This window comes from Microtus oregoni, unplaced genomic scaffold (genome assembly GCF_018167655.1).
Source record: "Microtus oregoni isolate MIOR12 unplaced genomic scaffold, Mior012 000049F_ref0000343, whole genome shotgun sequence".
Taxonomy (NCBI): domain Eukaryota; kingdom Metazoa; phylum Chordata; class Mammalia; order Rodentia; family Cricetidae; genus Microtus; species Microtus oregoni.
In genome coordinates this window covers 6,632,052-6,653,932 of record NW_024543223.1, presented here as the reverse complement: position 1 = coordinate 6,653,932, position 21,881 = coordinate 6,632,052, and the positions used below count along the sequence as shown (strand labels likewise).

At 51.3% G+C, this 21,881-nt stretch overlaps 1 protein-coding gene across 2 annotated transcripts in view; it reads left to right on the top strand.

Annotated features, from left to right (window-relative positions):
- Nucleotides 1–4,074: 4,074 nt before the first annotated feature.
- Nucleotides 4,075–21,881, top strand: part of Man2b2 (mannosidase alpha class 2B member 2) — a 28,783-nt gene continuing 10,976 nt past the window's right edge. Inside the window, exons 1-9 of one of the 2 annotated variants that reach the window (XM_041636582.1) lie at nt 4,075–4,271; nt 4,904–5,050; nt 8,328–8,433; nt 12,177–12,349; nt 14,068–14,183; nt 16,583–16,760; nt 17,580–17,778; nt 19,522–19,712; nt 20,702–20,843. In XM_041636582.1, coding sequence (XP_041492516.1) covers nt 4,134–4,271; nt 4,904–5,050; nt 8,328–8,433; nt 12,177–12,349; nt 14,068–14,183; nt 16,583–16,760; nt 17,580–17,778; nt 19,522–19,712; nt 20,702–20,843 — 1,390 coding nt within the window. In that variant the 5' untranslated portion in view covers nt 4,075–4,133. The remainder of the gene's footprint in view (nt 4,272–4,903; nt 5,051–8,327; nt 8,434–12,176; nt 12,350–14,067; nt 14,184–16,582; nt 16,761–17,579; nt 17,779–19,521; nt 19,713–20,701; nt 20,844–21,881) is intronic. The other variant, XM_041636584.1, reaches the window with a different exon arrangement.

The window sequence follows — 21,881 nt, the reverse complement described above, 5'->3', positions numbered from 1 at the left end:
CAGTCTTGAAAAACAAAAACATCAAAAGAAAAGAAAGAAGAAAAAAGGAAAAAGGAAACAGAGGGTTCACAGGGAAGTGGGTGCTTGGTTGGTCCTGATGTGCATGACTGTCCAGGGCCCTGCCTGAGTTTCTTCCCCTTGTTGCTGTGGTAAGATAGATACTCTGAGAAAAGCAGGGTGCCTGGAGGGAGGAAGGGGGAGCAAATGACACTGGCTCACAGTGCAAGGTTCAGGGGCTTGGCCAGGTGCTTTCTCTGATTCTCACTGTGCGTGTTTCATCTGGCACTGTAACAAATCTGCACACATTCAATGGCTCTGGGCAGCAGAAAACACCTCACCTGATAGTTCAGGGAGTCAGAAGTCTGAAGTCCGTGTACTAGTCCCAGGCCTTAGTGTGGTACATGCAGGCCATTCCCATGGGGGTCTTGTGGAACTGGTTCTCCTCACCTTCCAGCTCCTTGAGGCTGCCCATCATCATGGACTTGGCTCCTCCCTCCCCACCTGAAGCCAGCAATGGCCTGTTGAGACTTCTGGTGACTCTTCCTTCCTCTTTCTCATGTCAGTTACTTCACTGTTGCCTAAATAAAATGCCCTGATAAACACAATTAAGGAAGAAAGGCTTTGCTTTGCTTCCAGTTCCAGCAGGGAGAGTTCATCATAGCTGGGAAGGCATGGTAGCAGGGGCTTGAGGCTGGCCTGTCAGGAAACAGTGGTCACATTTCATCCCTACTCAGGAAGCAGAGAGAGGAAGAGAGAGGAAGGAGGATGGGGGGGAGAAAGAGGGAGAGAGAGAGAGAAGGGAGAGAGAAAGAGAGAGAGAGGTAGGATCAGGTTATAAACCTCCCCCCCGCCCCCCCCCCCATGCTGCACTTTCTCCAGCAGGCTCCCCGTCCTAAAGATTCCACAATCTCTCTAAACAGCGCCACCAATGGGTCCAAGTGGTCAAATACATGAGTCTTTGGGGGGGCATTTCTCATTCAGCCTACAGCAGACACTCAAATTTAAGGTCAATCTTGTTATACTTTGTATATATATTTCTGCTCTTGATTAAGGTATTGTGCTTCTACAGCTCATTTAAAAATATAATGGTTAATTAAGAAATATAGGTTCATAGAGAGTCATCTATAATAGTCAAGCTTGTCGTCATATTAGTTAGGTTTTCTAGATCACAGAGATCTCACAGTAGGTTAGACCCTCCCTAGCAATGTGGGTAGCCATTTACCAATTTGTGTGGCCACAGTGCCTTCAGGACTCACAGCTGGACTATGTTTCCCAGCCTCCTTTGCATGACAAGTGTTGGCTAATGGGATGTGGGTCACCATGCGGACTCTAGAAATGGGACCTGGGTCCTTAGGAAGAGCAGCCTGTGCTGTCAACTGTTGTGACATCTCTTCAGCCTGACTGTAGCTTCTTAAAACTGTGTGTCATGACCACGCGTGTGAGGCTGCAAAGTTGTTGGCTACAGAAAAAGGTTTCTGTATGTGTAACACCACGCTTAAACCTGTGAAGAACCTGAGGTATTTCTGGCGGTGATCACTTGTGTTGCTTCAGGTGATGTCTCTGCAACCTTGCATCTTCACACACAGCCCAAGCGCTTTGCACCACGCACAGGCCACGCAGCAAACACCACCTGAAATGTCTCGGTTCAGGTATGCTATGAACTGTATTACTTCCACTAAACAGGCAACAACATCACTTGTTCTCACAGAAATATAATGGCTTAATCTGAAAAAACAATTATTTAATATTTCCCTTCCATCATTTCTCAGCATTTAAGTGTCAAATTAGTGTATGCTTGAACTGTAGTATGTTAGAACGCTGTACTCTTATTGGTATGTGTGGTGTATGTGTGCATGTGGGTATACAGGCATGTGGAGGCCCCAGGCTGGCGCTGGGTATCCTCCTATATCGCTCTCCACCTTATGTTTTGAGATGGCATCTCTCACTGAACCTGGAGCTCACTGATTGGCTAAGATGGCTGGTCAGTAGCTGCAGGGAGCCTCCTGTCTCTGCCTTCCAATGTTGAGGTTACAGATTCTCACCACTGTACCCCGCATTTACATGGATGCTAGGGATCTGAGATCAGATCCTCATTACTCTGGGAATCCCAATGTGCTTCACTGGTCCCCTAAACCACTGTCTTCTCCGTAGGTAAAAGCATTCCTGAACCAAAGAGTGGGGTGAATTGTTGGAGGGAGGCCACTAGTTAGTTCCCAGCAGCTTAGCCCTGAAATAATCACATAGAAACTGTATTAATTAGATCACTGCTTGGCCCATTAACTTCGTGGCCTACCAACAAAGTTTCGTTGTGCTTGTCTCCAGCGGTGGCTTCATGGCTTCTCTCTGACTCCATCTTCCCTCTCCCAGCATTCAATCTAGTTTTCCCTGTCTAGCTCCCTTCTACCCTATCAGGCCAAGCCAGCTTCTTTAACCAATGGTGTGCACAGAATCCAGAGGGGAATCCCACATCACTTCCTCTTTTCTGTTTAAATAAACAGAAAGAAGATTTTAACATAGTAAAATTACATTTAACAAAACAGGTATCAAGTAAGACAGTTACAATATTTATATCTATTTTATCATTTATCACAACTAAGGACAACTATAACTATCTATTCTTCACCTCCATCAAAGACTCCAGAAGGATATAATATTACCTAAGTAAACAGGAAGTGCATTGTAAGTAACTTCCAAAACTCTAGAATTGACAGAGACATCCCGCCACCTGGACAGTCACCCAAAGTTCTTTGGTAACGTTGGGGCATCCATCTTCAGCCTACAGGCCCATAGTATCTGGCAGACTTTTCCATGAAGCAGGAAATTTCAAAGACAATTCCATCTCTATTAGCAGTTTGTTAGTCACTTTCTTTTGTGTCCTGCAGAATGTCTGGCAGACTCTTTCATGAAGCAGGAACCCTGAAGGACTGTCTCACCTTTAGGCAAGTTCAGCAGTCATTTCTCTATGAGTCCTGCATGTCCAGTTTATTCAGCATACCATCAACCAGTCCAGGCAAGAGCAGTTTCTTGCCCGAATGACTTGCAAACTCCATAAGGAGCCTCGTTGATGCCCATCATCCTCTTGAAGTAGCTTGGTGCTGCCAGGAGCAGCTATGTCTCATTGTCATGAAAAGTCATAAGTTCTTAAAACATTTTAAATGCCATGTTCTGAAGGTCTCTGAAAGATTTAAAGAATGCCTATCCATCTGAAATACATCTCTATACATCTAGAAAATCTAACTAATATGACTACAAGCTTGATTATTATAGATGACTCTCTATGAACCTATATTTATTAATTATACATTATATTTTTAAATGAACTGTAGAAGCACAATACCTTAATCAAGAGCAGAAATATATACACAAAGTATAACAGACCTGGACAGGATGGAGAGGGATCAGTGCTTACTCAGAGAACAACCTGTTTTCAGGTCGTATTTGCTGAGGGGTAAGTGAACAAGTTGAACAGGCCAGAGTCACAGCTCTGGCCCCACACTGCCCAGGAACCCCAAACCACAGGCCCCCTGCTCACCAGGGAGGGACGACAGAGGTGGCTCAGAGTACTGATCTCCTACTAGCTTTGAGACCATCAAATGGGCAGGTAGACAGGCACTTCACTCATTTAGATCTCATTCCCCTCACAGCCCATGTATCCCCTATTATCGCAGTCGGCCTTATGGAGAGCAAAGAGATTAAACACCTGCCCCAGCTCACCATCCAGGACACCAGATTTGATTCAGAACCTACCAACCTCGACCCCTATATAGCTATGTCTGTAAAAGCCAGTTTTACTCCACTGAAATGGACTCAAAAAGTTCCAAGTCAAGCCACACTGATACTGGGAGTCTGCATGCTGACGATTGTTGTCCTGGAAGGTTTCCAGGTGTGACGACAACAGCAGTCTCCAAGGCTTGGGGCACCAAACTTGGACTGCAAGGCCACCAGCTAGGGATGAGAGCTGCACCGTGCACTCCAACCGACAGGGGGCGCCGCACCGCGCCAAGCGCGTACCCTACCCTTCGGCTCGCTGCTCTCGCGCACTCCCGCCGACAGGGGGCGCCGCAGTCCACGGACCCGGAAGTGGGCCGTTCCGCGGGGGACAGCCTCCCGGGCAGCGTCCCGCCTGCCCAGCCATGGGGCCGCTGCGCTGGCTGCCGCTGCTCTGCCAGCTGCTGCTGCTGCGGCCGCTAGCGGCCCACTCGGCCGGCCCCATCCAGGCCTTCGTGGTGCCCCACAGTCACATGGACGTGGGCTGGGTCTACACGGTCCAGGTAAGTGGCGGGCGCTCCTGAGCTCCTTGCACAGTCGCTGCCTCCTGCAGGGGACGCACGGCTCAGCCGGGAAGCGGGGCGGCCTGGGCTTCAGCCTCCACCCTGGGTCCCTGCTGTCTGAGCCGCAGCCTCGGTCTGGCTGGCCACTTCCTGCCTCGGAGTCCTGGTATCACGTCTTATTGGATGGTCCCTGCAAAAGTCAGGGCATGGGAGTGTGTCCCCAAAGTGTGGGTTGACAGGTAACCAATCTCGGGAGTAGACCTGGTAGCATAAGGTGGGGCTGACTTCCAAGCAGGTGAGTGTCAGCTGACTACTGGGAAGTGGGCTGGCCCTCTGTGGTGCTGACACAGGGGCTAGCTAGTTCAGCTTCCTCTACACACCACCACCCAGCCAGATAAGCTTGACGCTGGGTCTGTAACCTCGTGATTCTTTCTGTTCAGAACCTTGGACAGGGCGGCGTTTTCTGTCTTTTGCCTCAGTTTCCCCATCTGTAAAAAGAGAGTGGTTACTCCTAGCCTGCATGTACTGGGGGTTGTTAGGTACCAGGACACTTGGTCTCTGGATCTTCTCTTTGGTCCTTTGAACTCACCACCACCTCAGCCTCTCTGGAACTGTTGTGATGGCCTCCTCAGGAAAGCATGCGGGCCTATGCAGCCAATGTCTACACTACTGTGGTGGAAGAATTGATCCGCAGGCAGCACCGGCGCTTCATCGCTGTGGAGCAAGAGTTCTTCCGGCTGTGGTGGGATGGTGTGGCCTCTGAGAAGCAGAAACACCAGGTAAGGTAATGAATGACAGGGGAGGGCAGGCTATGGGTTCCCAGGTATCCCAGGTGTCATGTGAAAGTCCCAGCAGGAGACTAGATAGGGAGTTCCGGACATGCCAGCTGTGAAAAAGGGGGGTGGAGGTGGCGGGGGGTGACTTGTGGTCAGGGCCACTGCCCAGAGAGAGGGTAATGTAATATTTTCTTTTTCTGTCTGTTCTCGGGGAGGAGAAAAATTTCCCACAAGCCAGCACTCCTTCCCAAGAGTCATGGGGGTTGGTGTTGAGTCAACTCCCAGGTGAACCTTGCCCCTCCCCTATTTGCACACACAGACTCTCTCCTACCCCTCCTGGCTGTGTTTGGGATCCTTGTGGCTCAGGGGCAGTTAGTGTCACACAATACCGAAAATCCTGGGCAGGTTTGTGCCTGGTCCTGCCACTGGCGTCTGTAAGCCATGGCTTCTTCTTCTATAAAATGAGATAGCTGCCCCCCCCCCCACACACACACCAGACAGCTCATGCCTAGAATGAGTCTGAGGAACACCTGGAACAATACTTAGGAACTCTTCGTTTTCTTCCCAGCATTCACCTTTCTTTTGCTTTCCGTTCTTACCTCTGTTCTTTTCTTTTCTTTGAGACAGCACTGACTGTCCTAGAACTCTCTCTGTAACCCAGACTGACCTTGAACTCTCAGAGATCTGCCTGCTTCTGCCTCCCAAGTGCTGGGATTAAAGGTATGCACCACCACTACCTGACTGCATTCCCCTTTCTGAACAACCACTGCATGTGAGCTTAGAAGACCAAGCAGGCTTAATGGGAGTCTTCTAAGTCTTACTGGGGCTGGACTGGGGGTCTCATCAATTCTGTCAAGTCATGCATGGTACATAACCTCACGTTTGAGGGTTCCTTGCATATACCAGGTATGGGGATTGTCATATAGACTTGTGGAGGTGGTCTGGCACCAGCCTCAAGGATTTACAGATTATGAATAAACAGGTGTGGTGTTGAAACAGGGGTCTTGGACTTTAGAGCCTTCCTCTTCCAATAGGGTCTGTCTTCAATCCTCTGTGAGGGGCGTGGCTTTTGGGTAAAGCCCTCTGTAGGAATCTACTAGTGTGGTTCCCTGGAGGCCAGGATTTTGTCTGCTGTGTCCAGTGCAGAATCCCCAGTAGCTGGACAGCTCCCCATATGTACTGGGTGGTTTGGGTAAGTCACCTCAGTACACAAGCCAAAAACATCATACAAATAGCCTGGCAGCCCACTGCCCACCCTCATGCCCATGATTTTTCTCTACTTATCCCTGCGTCCATTTATTTGACATACCTTCATCAGCAAGACCACACTGAAACCAGGACAACAGGCCCGTCTTCCTCTAAGTTGTCAGACCCCAAAGAAGACAGGCTGAGGATCCTTTCCCTGAACGAAAGAATCAGAATGAAAAACGACCACTTACAGTGACAGATGGCCCCTGGTTGAATGGGTGTTCCAGGAGAGGAAACTGGTGGGACACTTGGAGATTCACGTGCAGTGTGGACATTGCACAATACAGTCTGAGCATTCTGTTTCCTGATTGACATGATAATACTGGGGTTAGCATCACCCCCATTCCTCTGAGGCACACATGAAAGTGCTCAGAGTAAACCAGGCTGCAGCTGACTCACCATAAGTGCTTCAGACAAATAGAGAAAGGGTATAGACACAGAAGTATTTCGGTAGAAGGGTCCAAAGCTGTTGCCACCGAGAGGTTCTGGGGAGGAGTATGAGGAAGCATTTTGCTCTGCTCTTGCAGGTTTTTTTAAAGTCTCAAGTTACTGAAAATTAAAAACACATTTATGTTTACTTCTTTTCTATTCTTTTTTTTTAACTTTTTTTGTATTGAGAAAAGGAAAAAAAACAAATTTCCTCCTCCTCCCAGCCTCCCATTTCCCTCCCCCTCCTCCCACCCTTCTCCCCCTCCTCCCACCCTTCTCCCCCTCCCCCCACTCCTCTCCCCCTCCCTCTCCAGTCCAAAGAGCAGTCAGGGTTCCCTGCCCTGTGGTAAGTCCTAGGTCCTCCCCCCTCCGTCCATTTCTAGGAAGGTGAACATCCAAACTGGCTAGGCTCCCACAAAGCCAGCACATTGCGTAGGTTCAAAACCCCGTGCCATTGTCCTTGGGTTCTCATCAGCCCTCATTGTTCGCCATGCTCAGAGAGTCCAGTTTTATCTCATGCTTTTTCAGTCACAGTCCAGCTGGCCTTGGTGAGCTCCCAATAGATCAGCTCCACTGTCTCAGTGGGTGGGTGCTCCCCTAGTGGTCCCGACTTCTTTGCTCATGTTCTCCCTCCTTCTGATATATCTATTCTAAGCCCAAATCTTAAGAAGTTAACTTCCATACATCTCTAACATCACCATGAAAGAGATGTGTCCAGGCTAAAATCTTAGTTCCACTTAGCACATATTAATCCACTCTCAGAAAAATGCATGTGAGCCTTGTCAAGACCTGCAGTCAACCTAAACCAAAATAAGACAACCCCAAGATGACAAACAGATTCATGAAAATAAAGGATTGCATCTTAAAAAAAAAAAAAGAAAAGAAAAAAGAAAGGTGCCGCAAATTTGAATCTGGAAGCAGCACAGCACAGGAGTTAACTGCTGTGTCTGATATGAAGCAGCCATGGGTGGGCCTGATGGCTCAGCAGGTAAAAGCATTTGCTACCCACGCCTGACAACTCAAGTTCAGATCCCTACAACTCTTGTAAAGGCAGAAGCCGTGGTGCTTGTCTGTAATCCCGGCACTCCTACAGAGAGACGAGACATCACAGGCCAGATTGCCTGAAGTTTGAAGCTTGCTGGAAAGTAAGGAGAGAGCTCCTGACCTCAAGGCTTAACGTAGGCCCACACCTGAGGTTGTCCTCTGGCATGTTCATCCTCACCCTCTCAGATAGGAACAGAAATGAATAAACCAGCAAAAGGAAAGAAGAGACTCATGAAATTCTATAAAACAACAACAACAAACCGACAATGGTGTCAAAAGCCAGCTACGTTAGAAACAGAATGGCATGTTGTGTCTTTCCACGATGTCAGAAATTACTGAATAACAACAATAAACTCACGAACTACACCAAAAAAAAAAAAACAAAAAACACATTTATGGTTACAGACATGGATCTGGATCTCAGATATGTGCTTCTGGGTGTTGAGGTCAGGGAGAGTGTTCTGATTTTGTGGAGTGAGCCAGGGTGGGCGTTTCATGAAAGCCCCTGAGAAATGCTTGGTACCCATGACCTGACTGTCTTCTGCCTGCCTGTGCCCAGGTCCGCCAGCTCCTGGATGAAGGACGCCTGGAGTTTGTGCTCGGAGGCCAGGTCATGCATGACGAGGCTGTGACCCACTTGGACGACCAGATCCTACAGCTTACAGGTTTGGTTGCTGTACTGTCTTCTTTTATCATTGCTGATAAGTAGCTGAGAAAACCAGTTAAGCCATTTGCTTGGCCTACAGTTTTTGAGTTCAGCCTACAGTCCCTGACTCTGTTGACTGTGGGCCTGTGGACAACAGGACAGTGTTGATGAGGACACTGTTGATTTCATGGTGGACAGGAAGGAACCAGAGACAAAGGGGACCTGCCCTGTGACCTACATTCTCCAGTCACACCCTGCATCCTGAAATCTCGAATCCTTCTACATGGGGCTCAAGCCCCCGGGAGATGAGTCTAAAGGGCAGTGGTTCTCAGCCTGTGGGTCGCACATCAGATGCATGTATTATGATTCATAACAGTAACAAAGTTACAATAATGAAGTAGCAATGAAATAATCTTATGGTTGGGGGTCCCCACAGCATGAGGAACTCTAGTAAAGCATTAGAAAGGCTGAAAACCACTGCTGTAGAGGACATTTCCTACTCAAGCCGTAACTGACACTCTCCCTGTCATGCAGAGGGCTGGAGTAGGTAGAAGTGTTTGTCTGGCCTCCATGCCCTGAGTTCTGCCTGCTTCTCTGAACAGAGTGCTTGGGCAAAGGGAAACAGTGAGGGTAGACCTGAGCAGGGGGGTCCAGAGTCAGGTGACCTAGGACCATCATGACCCCATGGACCTTGGCTTCAGGAAAGGGATATATCATCAAACCCAAGTTTCTTCCTTGAGAGATTAGTTTGTTATGATGTTAATACCTGCCTCTTGAGAGAATTCAGTTGGGATAATTCAAATGAAGTACTTTAATCAGAATATATAGTTCCCTAATGAATGCCCAGGGAACCATCACCAATATCACTACCATCATCACTACCGTCCTTCCTCCAACATTATAATCAGCACCGTCCCTACCACTACTGTCTCCACCACTACCGCCATCACCTTTATCACTCCCACCACCATCACCACCACCACCACCACCACCCACCATCACCATCACCATCACCACCACCATCACCACCACCATCACCACCACCACCACCACCACTATCACCATCACCACCACCACCACCATCACCAGCACCACCACCACCACTATCACCAGCACCACTATCACCACCACCACCATCACCACCACCATCACCACCACCACCATCACCCTTATCACTATCACCACCACCATCACCACCACCACCATCACCACCACCACCACCATCATCACCATCACCATCACCACCACCACCATCACCACCACCACCACCATCACCACCACCACCACCATCATCACCACCACCATCACCACCACCACCATCACCACCACCACCACCATCATCACCATCACCATCACCCTTATCACTATCACCACCGTCACCACCACCACCACCATCACCACCGTCACCATCACCACCACCACCATCATCACCACCACCACCATCACCACCACCACCGTCACCACCACCACCATCACCACCATCACCACCACCACCACCACCATCACCACCATCACCACCACCATCACCACCATCACCACCACCACCACCACCACCATCACCACCACCACCATCACCACCGTCACCACCACCATCACCACCACCACCGTCACCACCACCACCATCACCACCATCACCACCACCATCACTACCACCAGCACCACTATCACCATCACCATCACCACCATCTCGCCACCATTCCCACTGGCAGACCATCACTACCCCTAGTTATAACCACACCATTGTGTCCCTTCTCCCTGCCGTCACCTCCAGTTGCGGTGATGTACTTGGCTCACACAGTCCTCACGGAGACTGAGATGCTCTGGGACTCTTAGTCTCATTCTGCACATGTGAAAACTGAGACCCCAGGACTTAACCACTGAAATGCTCAGTGGTTAAGAACAGTTGCTATTCTTATAGAGGATCTGGGTTCAGTTCCTAGACTCCACACCAGGAAGCTCACACTGTCTGTAATTCCAGCTCCAGGGCACCCAGTGCCTCTTCTGGTCTCTGTGGACACCTGCACTCACTTATCCACCTAGATACACATTTTTTTTGTAAAATAAACCATAAAAATAGAGTTGTAAAAACTGAGACCCAGTGAATGAAATGACTCTGCAAGGGCCGATAGCCAGTACTAGACACGGGGCCCTGAGACAACTGCAAGTTCCGTGATCTCTGCACTCTGGCATGGGTCCAGCCGCCCTGGGAAAGCACAGAGGGATACCACAATGTACTGTAAAGGTCTTAGCACATTTCTTGTCTCCCTTTTGAAATAAGGGAGGAGATCTTCACTTGAGGCCCACCAAGCTTATTAACCCACGTATTATCGACTGTCTTCATAATCCATGCTGCTGGAAGATAAACTTTAGCACATTAGAGCGGTAGGGTTGATTTGAACAAGCTGCACCAGGCAATCCAGGGCAACATTGATGGGATTGAAGGGAGGCATGGGACAATTCCTTGGTGGCTCCTGACTGAGTGTGCTTCCTCTTCTTGTTGTTTGCACAGAGCTGAGTTTTGGGTTGCACATGTGTATTCCCTGGACCGTGGAAAAGTCACGGCCTCATGACTTAGCCATCGTTGGTTGAGCTGGCTCTGTAGTCCTGTCAACTAGAAGATGAAATGTATTGTGGAAGGCAGTTAGCACGCCTCTGACTCAGACTCACAGCGCCCTTCACCACAGACTAGCACTGTGCCCTGAGCAGTGAGGGCTCTGCCAGTATGGGAGCGGCCTAGGGAGTTTACCTGGCCCCAGCATGCTGCCATTGACCATACAGCCCCATGCTCCATCTGCCCTGTTTCCTGCACATGCCAGCCTGCCCTGCTGGGAGAACAGTGCTAGTCCATGCCATCTGCCTGACCCTTACCTGCTCTTCACAGCTGACCCACCAGACCACAAGCATCCTCCATCCCTTTTGCCCTTCCTGATCATCCTTGTTCTCTGTGCCTCGACCTTGCTTACTACTCCACTTCCAACTCCTGGCACCACCTAGGTGTCAGTCAGAGTCCCAGGCCTAGGGGGTCACTGAGTCCTTGTATAACACTCTTGCCTTGCAGACTACAACCCATTGGGTAGTACTTGGGACAAGGTTTGGGAGAGATAGTCATTGGTTCATTCAACACATTGAGTTTCTTCTCCTATAACTCTGAACCTAGTGATTGTTCCATTGTGGTGGCTTCTGGATGATGTCTGAGTAGACAAATGGCTGGATGAGTCTGGCCCAGAGTGCTTTGCTCTGTGACAAAACTACCCCCAAACTTAGCAACATCCAACAGCGAGTATTTAGTATGCCCACTTTCTGGATAGGGAGCTCCAGGTCCCTTGGAGTTGCCCTCAGGGTGTCAGGCCCGGCTACATCATTGGAGACAGGAAGTTCATTTACCTAGTCCTGAGGGAAATGAGTCAGAGTCAGACACATGAGGTTCCTCTTACAGGAGGTCCCTAATGCCACCAGATCCATAGAGACATCTAGGATACTGTTGCTGGGGGCTGGGAAGTTATGTTTCAGTTTTGCAAGATTGAAGGTTCTAGAACTAAATGGTGGTATGTACGAATGTGCTGAAGCCCAGGAACTGTCCATCTGGAGACTGTTGGTGAATTGAATTCAGTGTGTTCCATTAAGAGTTAAGATCAAAACCCTGCTCTGCTGCCCTCCTGACCTGCTCAGCCTCAGAACTGACATGGTACCCAGAGAGCCAGGGTGACTGTGGTGGGAAAGGCCACCCTGGCCAGCCCAGCTCTGTGATCACTGTCTTTGCAGAAGGACATGGCTTTCTTTATGAGACATTTGGGATCCGGCCACAGTTCTCCTGGCACGTGGACCCCTTTGGTGCATCGGCGACAACCCCAACCCTGTTTGCCCTGGCAGGCTTCAACGCCCATCTCATCTCCCGGATTGATTACAACCTCAAGGATGCCATGCAGGAAGCCCAGGTGCATCCCACGCCTTCCCTGCTGTCCCTCCTCCCGCCTTCCTGCTCTTCACTGGGCAAAGGCCTCCGGGCCTTTCCGCCCTTTAGCTGGGCCTGGGCTAGCTTCTTCCTAGGGCTATCCATGGGGGTTGGAGCTAAGCTGCTTTCTGGAAATATGGATGAAGGCCTAGAGGGACAGGCAGAGAGCTCAGCTGGGGACATCACACACAAGCAGTTACAATGGGTTGTCTCGGGGCTAGGAAGGGCCGGGCCTGGTGTCATTCAACCAGCACCCCCATCAACCCTGGACCTGCTTGGGAGGTGGGGTGTCAGTTGCACCTGAGTCTTGAGCAGCAACCCTGTACCCTCAAACCTCTAGAGGCTGTAGGTGCTGGGTCAATGTGCATGTGGAGTCATGGGGAAGGGCAGGCTGCTGTCCTAATGGCTGGGCTTGGGGTCTGCCCTAGCTTCTCTCCTTGGCATGCAGGTGGCCATTTTCTCCTCACATCCCCGCTGTGGTGTGCTCTGTCTATGCCCCCACCCCATACTTTTCTTTAAACAGCCTTTCTTCTCCCTTTATCTCCTCTCCTTCCCCCTCTTTCCCCTCTTCCCCACTGCCTTCCCCTCCTCACCTCTCTTCCCTTTCCCCTCCCTATTCTTTCCCCTGGTCTGGTCTGTTCTACTGGCGCTAGAAGATCACAGCTGGGACCACCTTGCAATGCTCAGCAAATGCTCGGCTACTGGGTTCCGCCCACCCCTTTCCATCCGGACACCAGTCTTTCTGTGTTAAGATCCTTCTTCCTTTTAAGATCTATTTTATTTTTAATTACACGTGAGTGTACCTGTGTGGGGATTATGTGTAGAAAGGTCAGAGGAGTTACCGGAACTGGAGTTAGAGGCAGTTGTGACTGCCTGACGTAGCTGCTGGGAATCGAATTCCAGTCCCTGAAAGAGCAGCATCTGCTTGTAACCATAGAGTCATCTCTCCAGCCCCAGTTAGGAGCCTTCTGATGGCCTCATGCTGACCCAGCCACTCCACACAGAGTGCCATTGTGCTAACAGAGAGAGCGTATTTGTGCAGGGCATGGGCAGAGTTACCCTACCTTCCAGCGGGGAGAGCAAGGCTCCAGAGAGAAAAGGAGGGAAAAGCGTCCCATGCAGGATTACCCAGGGAGCAGTGGGAGAGCTGGCCACTGACGTTACACACGGTAGCTGTGGGATGCAGGAACACTCGGTTGTCACCCATAAAGCACAGGCACTGAACCTGACCTCACAGACGTCCTCAGTGTAGCTTCCCCCTGTTTTTCACTCGGAAACCAGGTCATAGATGGGCCTGAGAGCTTGCCCAGGGTCCCTAAGCAGTGCTGAGCGGAACCCCAAGCCTATCTTATGCCATCTGAGACTGGACTGCACAGTAGTGACCTCTCCGTGGCTGTGAGTATTCAAGCAGCACAGAGTGAGCTCCTCTGAGGCCTGGCCTGGTGGAGCTGGCACTGAGGAGCAGGTGATGGGGGGACACGTACAGCTCCAGAAGGCTGATCTCACAGCTACAGGTAGCCCTGGTAGTGCCTGCCTGAGAGAACCTTACAGAGGAAGTGACAGAAGGAAGCCTTGTCCCTGGGCCTCTGAGACAGACTGAAGGTGTAAGCATGTCATGGAGGTGCAAAGGGGTGGAGGGAAGAGAACCAGGGCACCAGTAAGCGTGACCCTTGCCCCTCCGCGGTTCTCCCTGGCTCGCAGGGTCTGCAGTTCGTGTGGCGTGGGTCCCCATCCTTGTTGGAGCAGCAGGAGATCTTCACTCACACCATGGACCACTATAGCTACTGTACCCCCTCACACATCTCCTTCTCTAACAGGTAGGTGCCCCTGTCTGCAGCTGCCCTGCCTATCTGTGATGTCTGCTCCTGGGAACAACTGTGCAGACCCTGAACTCTGTGGATCAGAAGCAGCTTTTTAGCAGTGTCCCCTCACGAGGTTTCCCAAGTCCAAGCCTCACAAGCATGAGGGTGCTGATAGGACCCCACTTTACTACTGCAAAAGCCAAGGGGGTTGACATCTCAGTAAGAAGAGTTGGCTCCCAAAGTGCTATACCTAACATTGTCCCCTGGCTTCCACATGCATGCACACACTGGTGTGTGCACATTTGCACACACACATATACAGGATGAAGGTTTTTTTAAAAAAATATTTATTTTTATGCATGAGTTTATGTGCAGCATGTGTGTGCAGAGGCCAGAAGAAGGTGTTGGATCTCACTCCCCACCGCCTACCCCAGAACTGGAGTTAACGGCAGTTGTGAGCTTCCCAGTGTGGGTGCTGAAAGCCAAACCTGGGTTCTCTGACAGAGCAGCTCTCGGCTGCTGAGCCCCCTCTCCTGCCCCAAGGATGAGGTTTTGGTATAACACTCCAGGGGCATTTCACTTGATCTTAGTGGGACCCTGACTGCTCCAGGCCTCAGCCGTCCTCATCTGCAAGGTGAGAAAATTGAGCCAGCCGATATCCAGGAACCCCAGCACGGGGCCTCCTGTTCACAGTTCCCTTCACAGTGCTGCAGCACCTCTTCACCCTCCAGCTCTCCTTCCTGCTTCCTTGTGATTGTCCCTTGCCACAGTGACCAGCCGGCTCCCTGCCTCTGTCTGTCTGGTCCGAAGAATGAGCTGAGTTCCAGGGAAAAGCACTGGGCCAGGGGTGATGAGGGATTTCTCAGATGTGGGGACATTGTGGCTGGCCTGGCTTTGTGGGGTCAGCTAGAAAGTCAGTTGTTAGCCCAAGGTCCTCGCCCCTCTTGGGTCACCATGTACAGGTGTCGGGAACGGAAAGGGGCAGGACCACAGCACAGAAATACCACGCTGTCTCACGGAATCAACTGTCAGGCGCCCTGTGCTGAGGAGATTACCTGCCCTGACAACAGACAGCCTGGGCTCTGAAGTCTGACAGGTCCAGGTTCAGACCCTAGTTCTGTCTCGTGCACCTGCAGATCCTCATGTGAGCTGCTTGCCGCCTGGGAGTGGAAAGTAAGCAGAGAGGAGACGGGAACTTGCCACTCACCAGGCTGCTCTGCCAGGCACGGTGCCTAGCTTTTATTGCCATAAATTGTTTCTGTTACTCCTCCCATTGCCAAGAGACAGGGCTTGGCAAAGGTGGCCTGGCCCTATAGGCTGGTGTCCCGGGATGTCATGACTGCCTAGTGCTGCACGGCATGAACAGAGGTGGCACTTCCTGAACTCCAGAGCCTGGAGACCAGGAGAACCTGTTAGAGATAACCCTGTTGCTATAGAAACCTCTGATGCTTGCTCTCGCCAGATTTCGGGGTTGGTCTTGAGAGAGGATTTTAAATATTTTATTTATTTATTATGCATACAATATTCTGTCTGTGTGTATGTCTGCAGGTCAGAAGAGGGCACCAGACCTCATTACAGATTTTTCTGAGCCACCATGTGGTTGCCGGGAATTGAACTCAGGACCTTTGGGAGAGCAGGCAATGTTCTTAACCACTGAGCCATCTCTCCAGCCCGGATTTTTTTTTAATTGTTTGATTGCTTGGGTGGTTCTGGTTTGGTGTGTGTGTGTTTTGTGTGTTTCAGATTCATTATTTTCATCTTATGTGTCTGGGATGTTTTCCCTGCATCTATGTGTATGCACTAGTACCTGCAGAGGCCAAAAGAGGACACTGAATCCCCGAAATTGGAGTCACAGGTGTTTGTGAGTCTCCATGTAGGTGCTGGGAACCGAACTTAGGTCCTCTGCAGGAGCTGGCTCGGGACTACGAAGCCATGTTTTGTACTACTGAAAAGCCCCAGGTTTTTGTTTTCCTGATGCAGTTTCCCTCTGTAGTCCAGGCTAGCCTTGAGCTTGTGTAAGCCTTTCTCTTCTGACCTGGTGAGCACCAGGGTCACAGATATGAGCCATCACCTCAGCTTTAATTTTTATTTAATTGCAATACAATTTTTTTTATCTTAACTCCTGATATCTGGGGCAGTTTTGTACCCAAGATGAATGTTTACCCTGGCCTCAGGCAAGCAAGGTGATGGCCTACAGGAGACAGGGCACAGGTGATCCTCGTCCAATCCCCATTGGATTATTGTGGTGGGGAAGACAAGGCAGTTCGTTCAATCCCCATTCGTGGTGGGGAAGACAAGGCAGCTGGCTCCGTGTGGCCCTGAAGCAATATTTGCATGTCTGATCCTGTTGGCAAACCAAACTCAGCTGAAGCCTCTGCTTCAGTCTCTCCTGCTGGGCCTCTATCCTCCCTCAGGTCTGGATTTTACTGGAATGGTGTAGCCGTCTTCCCGGAGCCACCCCCAGATGGCGTGTATCCCAACATGAGTGAGCCTGTCACCCCAACCAACATCCACCTCTACGCTGAAGCCCTGGTGGCCAATGTTAAACAGAGGGCCGCGTGGTTCCGGACTCCCCATGTCCTCTGGCCCTGGGTATGGCATGCTCCACTTGGGTGTCCTTCATTGCAGCCTGGGTGTGGTCCTATGGCAGGAGCAGCCTGCAGGGAGGCAGACTCTAATCTAGCCTACCTCCACCTGGTTCTCAATGCTCCCTCCTTCCCTGCAGACCCCTTGGCCACATCCACCATTCCACCCTGCCCTGCTGCCCCTCCAGGCTGATAGGTAACCTCCCAGCCATAGTGGCCTCTATTCCCACCACTCATATTGTTTGGGACCAAAAGCCAGACTGACCTGCTCTGCTCTACCTGCTTCAGGTTGCTCCTCTGTGCTACAGGTTTACAGTGCTACCTGCCATGAGGCCCAGGAATACCCGTCATCATCACTAACCTTTATTAAGGCACCAATTGCTCTGTGGGGTATTTGTCTCATCCATCTAACTGGCACCTATAGATCCAAGAGGAAGGCATTTCTTAAATTCATTTTGCAACAGGGTGAGGATCTGAGGCCCAGAGAGATTAAAGAATTGTCCTGAAGCCACACAGCTACTTAGCAGAGCAAATAGAAAGGAATGGCATTCTCTATGGACCTGGTGACCCACAGCCTGCCTTCCTAATCCATTACTGCTTGTAGTCAGGATGCGTGAGTCAGGTCTACGCAATAGTGATCACATTATCACAATTAGTCCTAGAGATGGTTACTTAGGGAAGGCCTGACCGCTCCAGGAGTGTTTCTGGTGTCCTTGTTGGCCAAGGAGGGTGAGTGGGCTGCGGGAACGGCAGTGATAAGGCTTCTTGTCTGGGCAAGGCCTCCGAAGGCTCTTAGAGATTCAGGCCACTGCTCTGTGTGCTGCAGGGATGTGACAAGCAGTTTTTCAATGCCTCGGTGCAGTTTGACAACATGGACCCCCTGCTGGAGTACGTCAACAATCGCACAGCCCAGTACGGCGTCTCAGTGCGGTACGCCACACTGAGAGATTACTTCCAAGCCCTGCACGCCTTCAACATGACCTGGGCCACCCATGACCACCGTGACTTCCTTCCCTATTCTTCAGGTATGAGCCTCAGGAGTCGGAGAGGCAACTTGGTATCCAGAATAGAGCTCTTCTTTCTAGCTCAGCGTGGGCTTGGGGGTAGTGGGGTGCCAGGCTGATTCCCACCTGTTCCTCCCACCTCAACACCTGTCCAGTTGCAGGGCCCCCTCCTGGGAGTGCCCTTCTGCCCACTCTTCTATATGCTCCTCCCCTGGGCAGCCCCTGCTCGCACTGATGACAGGCAGTCCAGTGCCTCCCCTGGGTCTCAGCAACCACACTTTCTTCTTGCTCTATTCTGTCATTGTCATTGCGAGGGATGTCATCTGTTTCCTACCTGTGTCCTCAGGCCTGGCCTGAGCAGGCTTCAGCACTCAGCCTCTGGTCCCAGGCTGGATGAAGTCTGGGACCCATCTAGCCTCACAGGAAGGACACTGATAATGCCGTTGGGTCCATGTGACCATCAAGAGCAGTAGCCATGATTTCACCCCTGCTTTTCATGCTCCATGATACAGTGAAGACATCCAGCTTCAATACCACCAAGCCAGTGTGCCCCTCCTGCTGGCAGCTACCGCAAACAGGCCCATCTCCTCTGTCTAGCTTCCAGCAGAGCCAGGGCATGTAGAGAGTACCTTGCCCACTCCATGGCCAGGGCCCTGCCTCAGAACAATGGCAGGGTAATTTTTTTGTGTGTGTCTTTGTTGTGGGGCTGGGGTACAACTCAGTGGTAGAGCACTTGTCTAGCATATAGAAGGTGTAAGTGCCATCCCTAATGCTAAAAACAAAACTCAAATCTCTTTGCTGCATAAGTCACCGCCTGTGAGGGGCCCTATGGCCCTGCTATGCCTTTGCCCAGATGGAGAAGCCCAGGCAACATGAGTAGGGTGCTGATTGGCACACTTGAGCAGGACCACTCAAGGACCAGAGCACAGTCACACACAAGTAAAGGAATAGGAGAGGAGACTCCTGTGAAGGTTCCTTCCCTTCTCCCTATTCCCTCCCTTCCCAAGACACTGCACACACAGCCTGGGTTGCCCTGCCCCCTTGACTTCGCTGCTATAACTCTCGGGCCCCTTATACCACACAGTTTGCAGACATGGAGGGGATGGGGGTAGGAATGTGGGCACAGCCACAACAAAAGCGGAATGGTATGTGTTTTGTGAGAATAGTTAGAGTCCAAGTGAGAGAGGTCTCATGTGGGCATCATTAGGGTTGTGGGAGTGGGTATGTCATGTGTACCTGGCTGAGTCGAGGTGGCCTGGTACATACAGAAGTCAGTATGTGGGTGATGCCAGGCTTACAGCTTGGGCAAGAGAGTTGCTGTGAATCCCTAGCCTTCTGCCCACTCTCTTTGCTGGTGCTATTTGACTACCCACCTGTGGCCTTTCCTTGGGGCCCTGTGACCACTCAGCTGGAGTCTGGTCCTGGTCCTGGGAAAGACTAGGAAATAGAGGAAACGAGACCTGGAAGAGACAAGAAAACAAAAATCACAAGAGTCTGCCTGAGACCTACCTTCTAAAAAGTGGCTGCCTCTGCTCTGGTTGCAGCGCCTACCTTGTCCCCAGTCTGCCCAGCCTAGCCTGATGTTCCCATCAAGCCTCAGATCCTGCCTAGAAACCCTAGGTCCTGGTCTCTCTGGGTGAGCACAGATCTTGGTGCATGCTTCCCTAGGTGACCAGGCAGCCCTAGCACCCTTAGCTGTTCCCAGGTCCACACTCAGCACCGTGGGCTAGATGCTCAGCCTCACTGCATGTACTTACCTCCCAGAACCACAGCAGGCCTGGACCGGCTTCTACACATCCCGCAGCACCCTGAAGGGGTTAGCAAGGCAAGCCAGTAGCATGCTGTATGCTGGGGAGTCCATGTTCACACGCTACATGTGGCCAGAGCCCCATGGGACCGTGGACCCTACGTGGGCCCTGCAGCAGCTCCAACAGCTTCGCTGGGCTGTGTCTGAGGTAAAGTCCCTGGAAGGCCTCAGTGCGACTGGGTCCTCTCAGGTGTGGTATGTGTCTCCCCATGACTAGAGGCTCCACTGTACGGAGAGAAAAACTGCAGTCTCCTCTGGTCTCAAGGCTGGTACAGTGTACAACTGGGCCACAGCTGGACCCAAGGTCTCGAGGCACAAAGGGAGTAGCTTTCTTAAGCTTCAGTGCTGACTTTACAAAGAATGGAGAGTAGAATAGCATTGGTATCCTGCACGGATCCAAATCTCAGCCCAGCCTATGGCCTCAGGCTCAGGACTTTCCCTCTCTGGGCCCCAGTTCTTATCTGTACACTCACCCCACAAGATGGTGTGGCGATGGAATGACATGGCGGCCATCTCCGCCTGCCTCCCTCCCCTGTACTCATGGGGAAGTGGAGACACAAGAAGTCTTGTCATTTGCCACCCCGTCCAGAGTCAGGCAGGCCATTTTTTCCCCACCGTTGGCTGTACAGTTTATTTAAACCAAACATGGTAACACAGAGAGACTGAGGTGGCAGATGCCCATACTCTGTGGGGTGACAGATGCCAAACAGCTGTATGAATCTCTGGACCCACAAATCAGGCAGGCCATTTTACAGACACCTGGAGGCAAATCTCTGGGAGATGTGCTGGGAAGAAGCAGGTCAGCCTTCCTGGGCGTCGGATCAGTGGAATGTGTGATTTCTGCCGGGGAATCGCAGTCTCTTGCTCTGCAAAAGGGGAGGGTCCCGTTCTCCCTGGTGCAGTGGGAGCGTCACACCCTACAGTGCACACGTGGGAAAATAACGATGGACGGGGGGAAGCTGGGGCTCTGCCAGGAGGACTCAGGCAGGGAAAGCTGGACCAGTTCTTTAGCCTCTTGCCTCAGTTTCCTGTCTGTAGGATGGGAGGGATGCTTGCCTGCTCCCCTGGTATTCTGGAGAGCAGGTACCTCCCAGGACCAAGTTTGACAGCCTTCTTTCTTGACTCTGATGGCAACAGGTTCAGCACCACGACGCCATCACAGGCACTGAGTCCCCCAAGGTGAGCAACATGTACATGGAACATCTCAGAATGGGGATTCTGGGCGTTCGCAAGCTTATGGCCTCCATTGCCCTGGACAGGCCCCCAGTGTCTGACACAGGTAAGCCAGGCCCCTGCAGGGACGCAGTGGCTTTGTCTTGAAAAGAATCTGGGGCCAAGAGTAGTAGCACATACCTATAATCCCAGCATTAGGGAGGCAGAGGCAGGGGGCTCTCTGTAAGTTCGAAGGTTTAGCCTGGTCTTCATACCAAGTTCCAGGATATCCAGAACTGTATAATAAAGAGGCCCTGGGACAGGGGTGGATACCAGACCCTCACATGAGCCTGAGGCCCTGTAATCCCAGTACCATGGAGTGATCCTGCCAGCTGGTTCAGCGCTTTGGACCTCTTTCCTCATCCTGGAATCCAGGATGAGCTGCTGGCTCAGCTGGACTGAGCAAGAACTGCTAATGAGTTCTGAGAGCTTTCTGAGTCTAGAATGTTCCCCGTGGGCATTTAATACCTTGCATAGTCTATGAGAGGGAGGCTCACTTTTGAACTGAAGAAACTGAGATTCAGAGGGGCCATGGCTCAGCTCAGCCTCACTAGCTAGGGTGAGGAAGAGCCACAGTTCGAACCCACCACACTGTGTTCCGCCTACATTCTCTGGCCCAGCCCTGCCTGGTCCCTGCTTTCCCTCTCCAGCCCAGGCAACCGTGGCCCAGCCCCTTTGTCCATCAAGTGTCACATGTGTAGAGTGACCCGTCATACAACTGGGATGTTTAGGTTTGAAACTAGGGACATCATGAGCAGCCAGGGACAAGGCCCCAGGTCCATGCCCCACTTTGCCCTGCCCTTCCATCTCTGTGTGTGTGACCCAATCCAGCCTGTAGGTTCTGCCCAGGGCTAGCACAGGAGACATAAGTCTGATAGGAGCGACAGTTGGAGAAAGAGAAGAACCTGGGTTGTGGCATCAGCGCTAGGTGGGGTGCTAAGGTGGGCATGAGCACATAGGTAGGCTTCCCCGAGCAGGGAGTAGGTCAAAAAGAACCAGAGTGGATAGGTAGAGGGGGCAGCAAGGCCCAGGAGGGAGTTTGGAGACTGAGCAGTGTGTTCAAGAATCACCGCCTAAGAGATGGGACAGAAAGGGAGGCAGACCC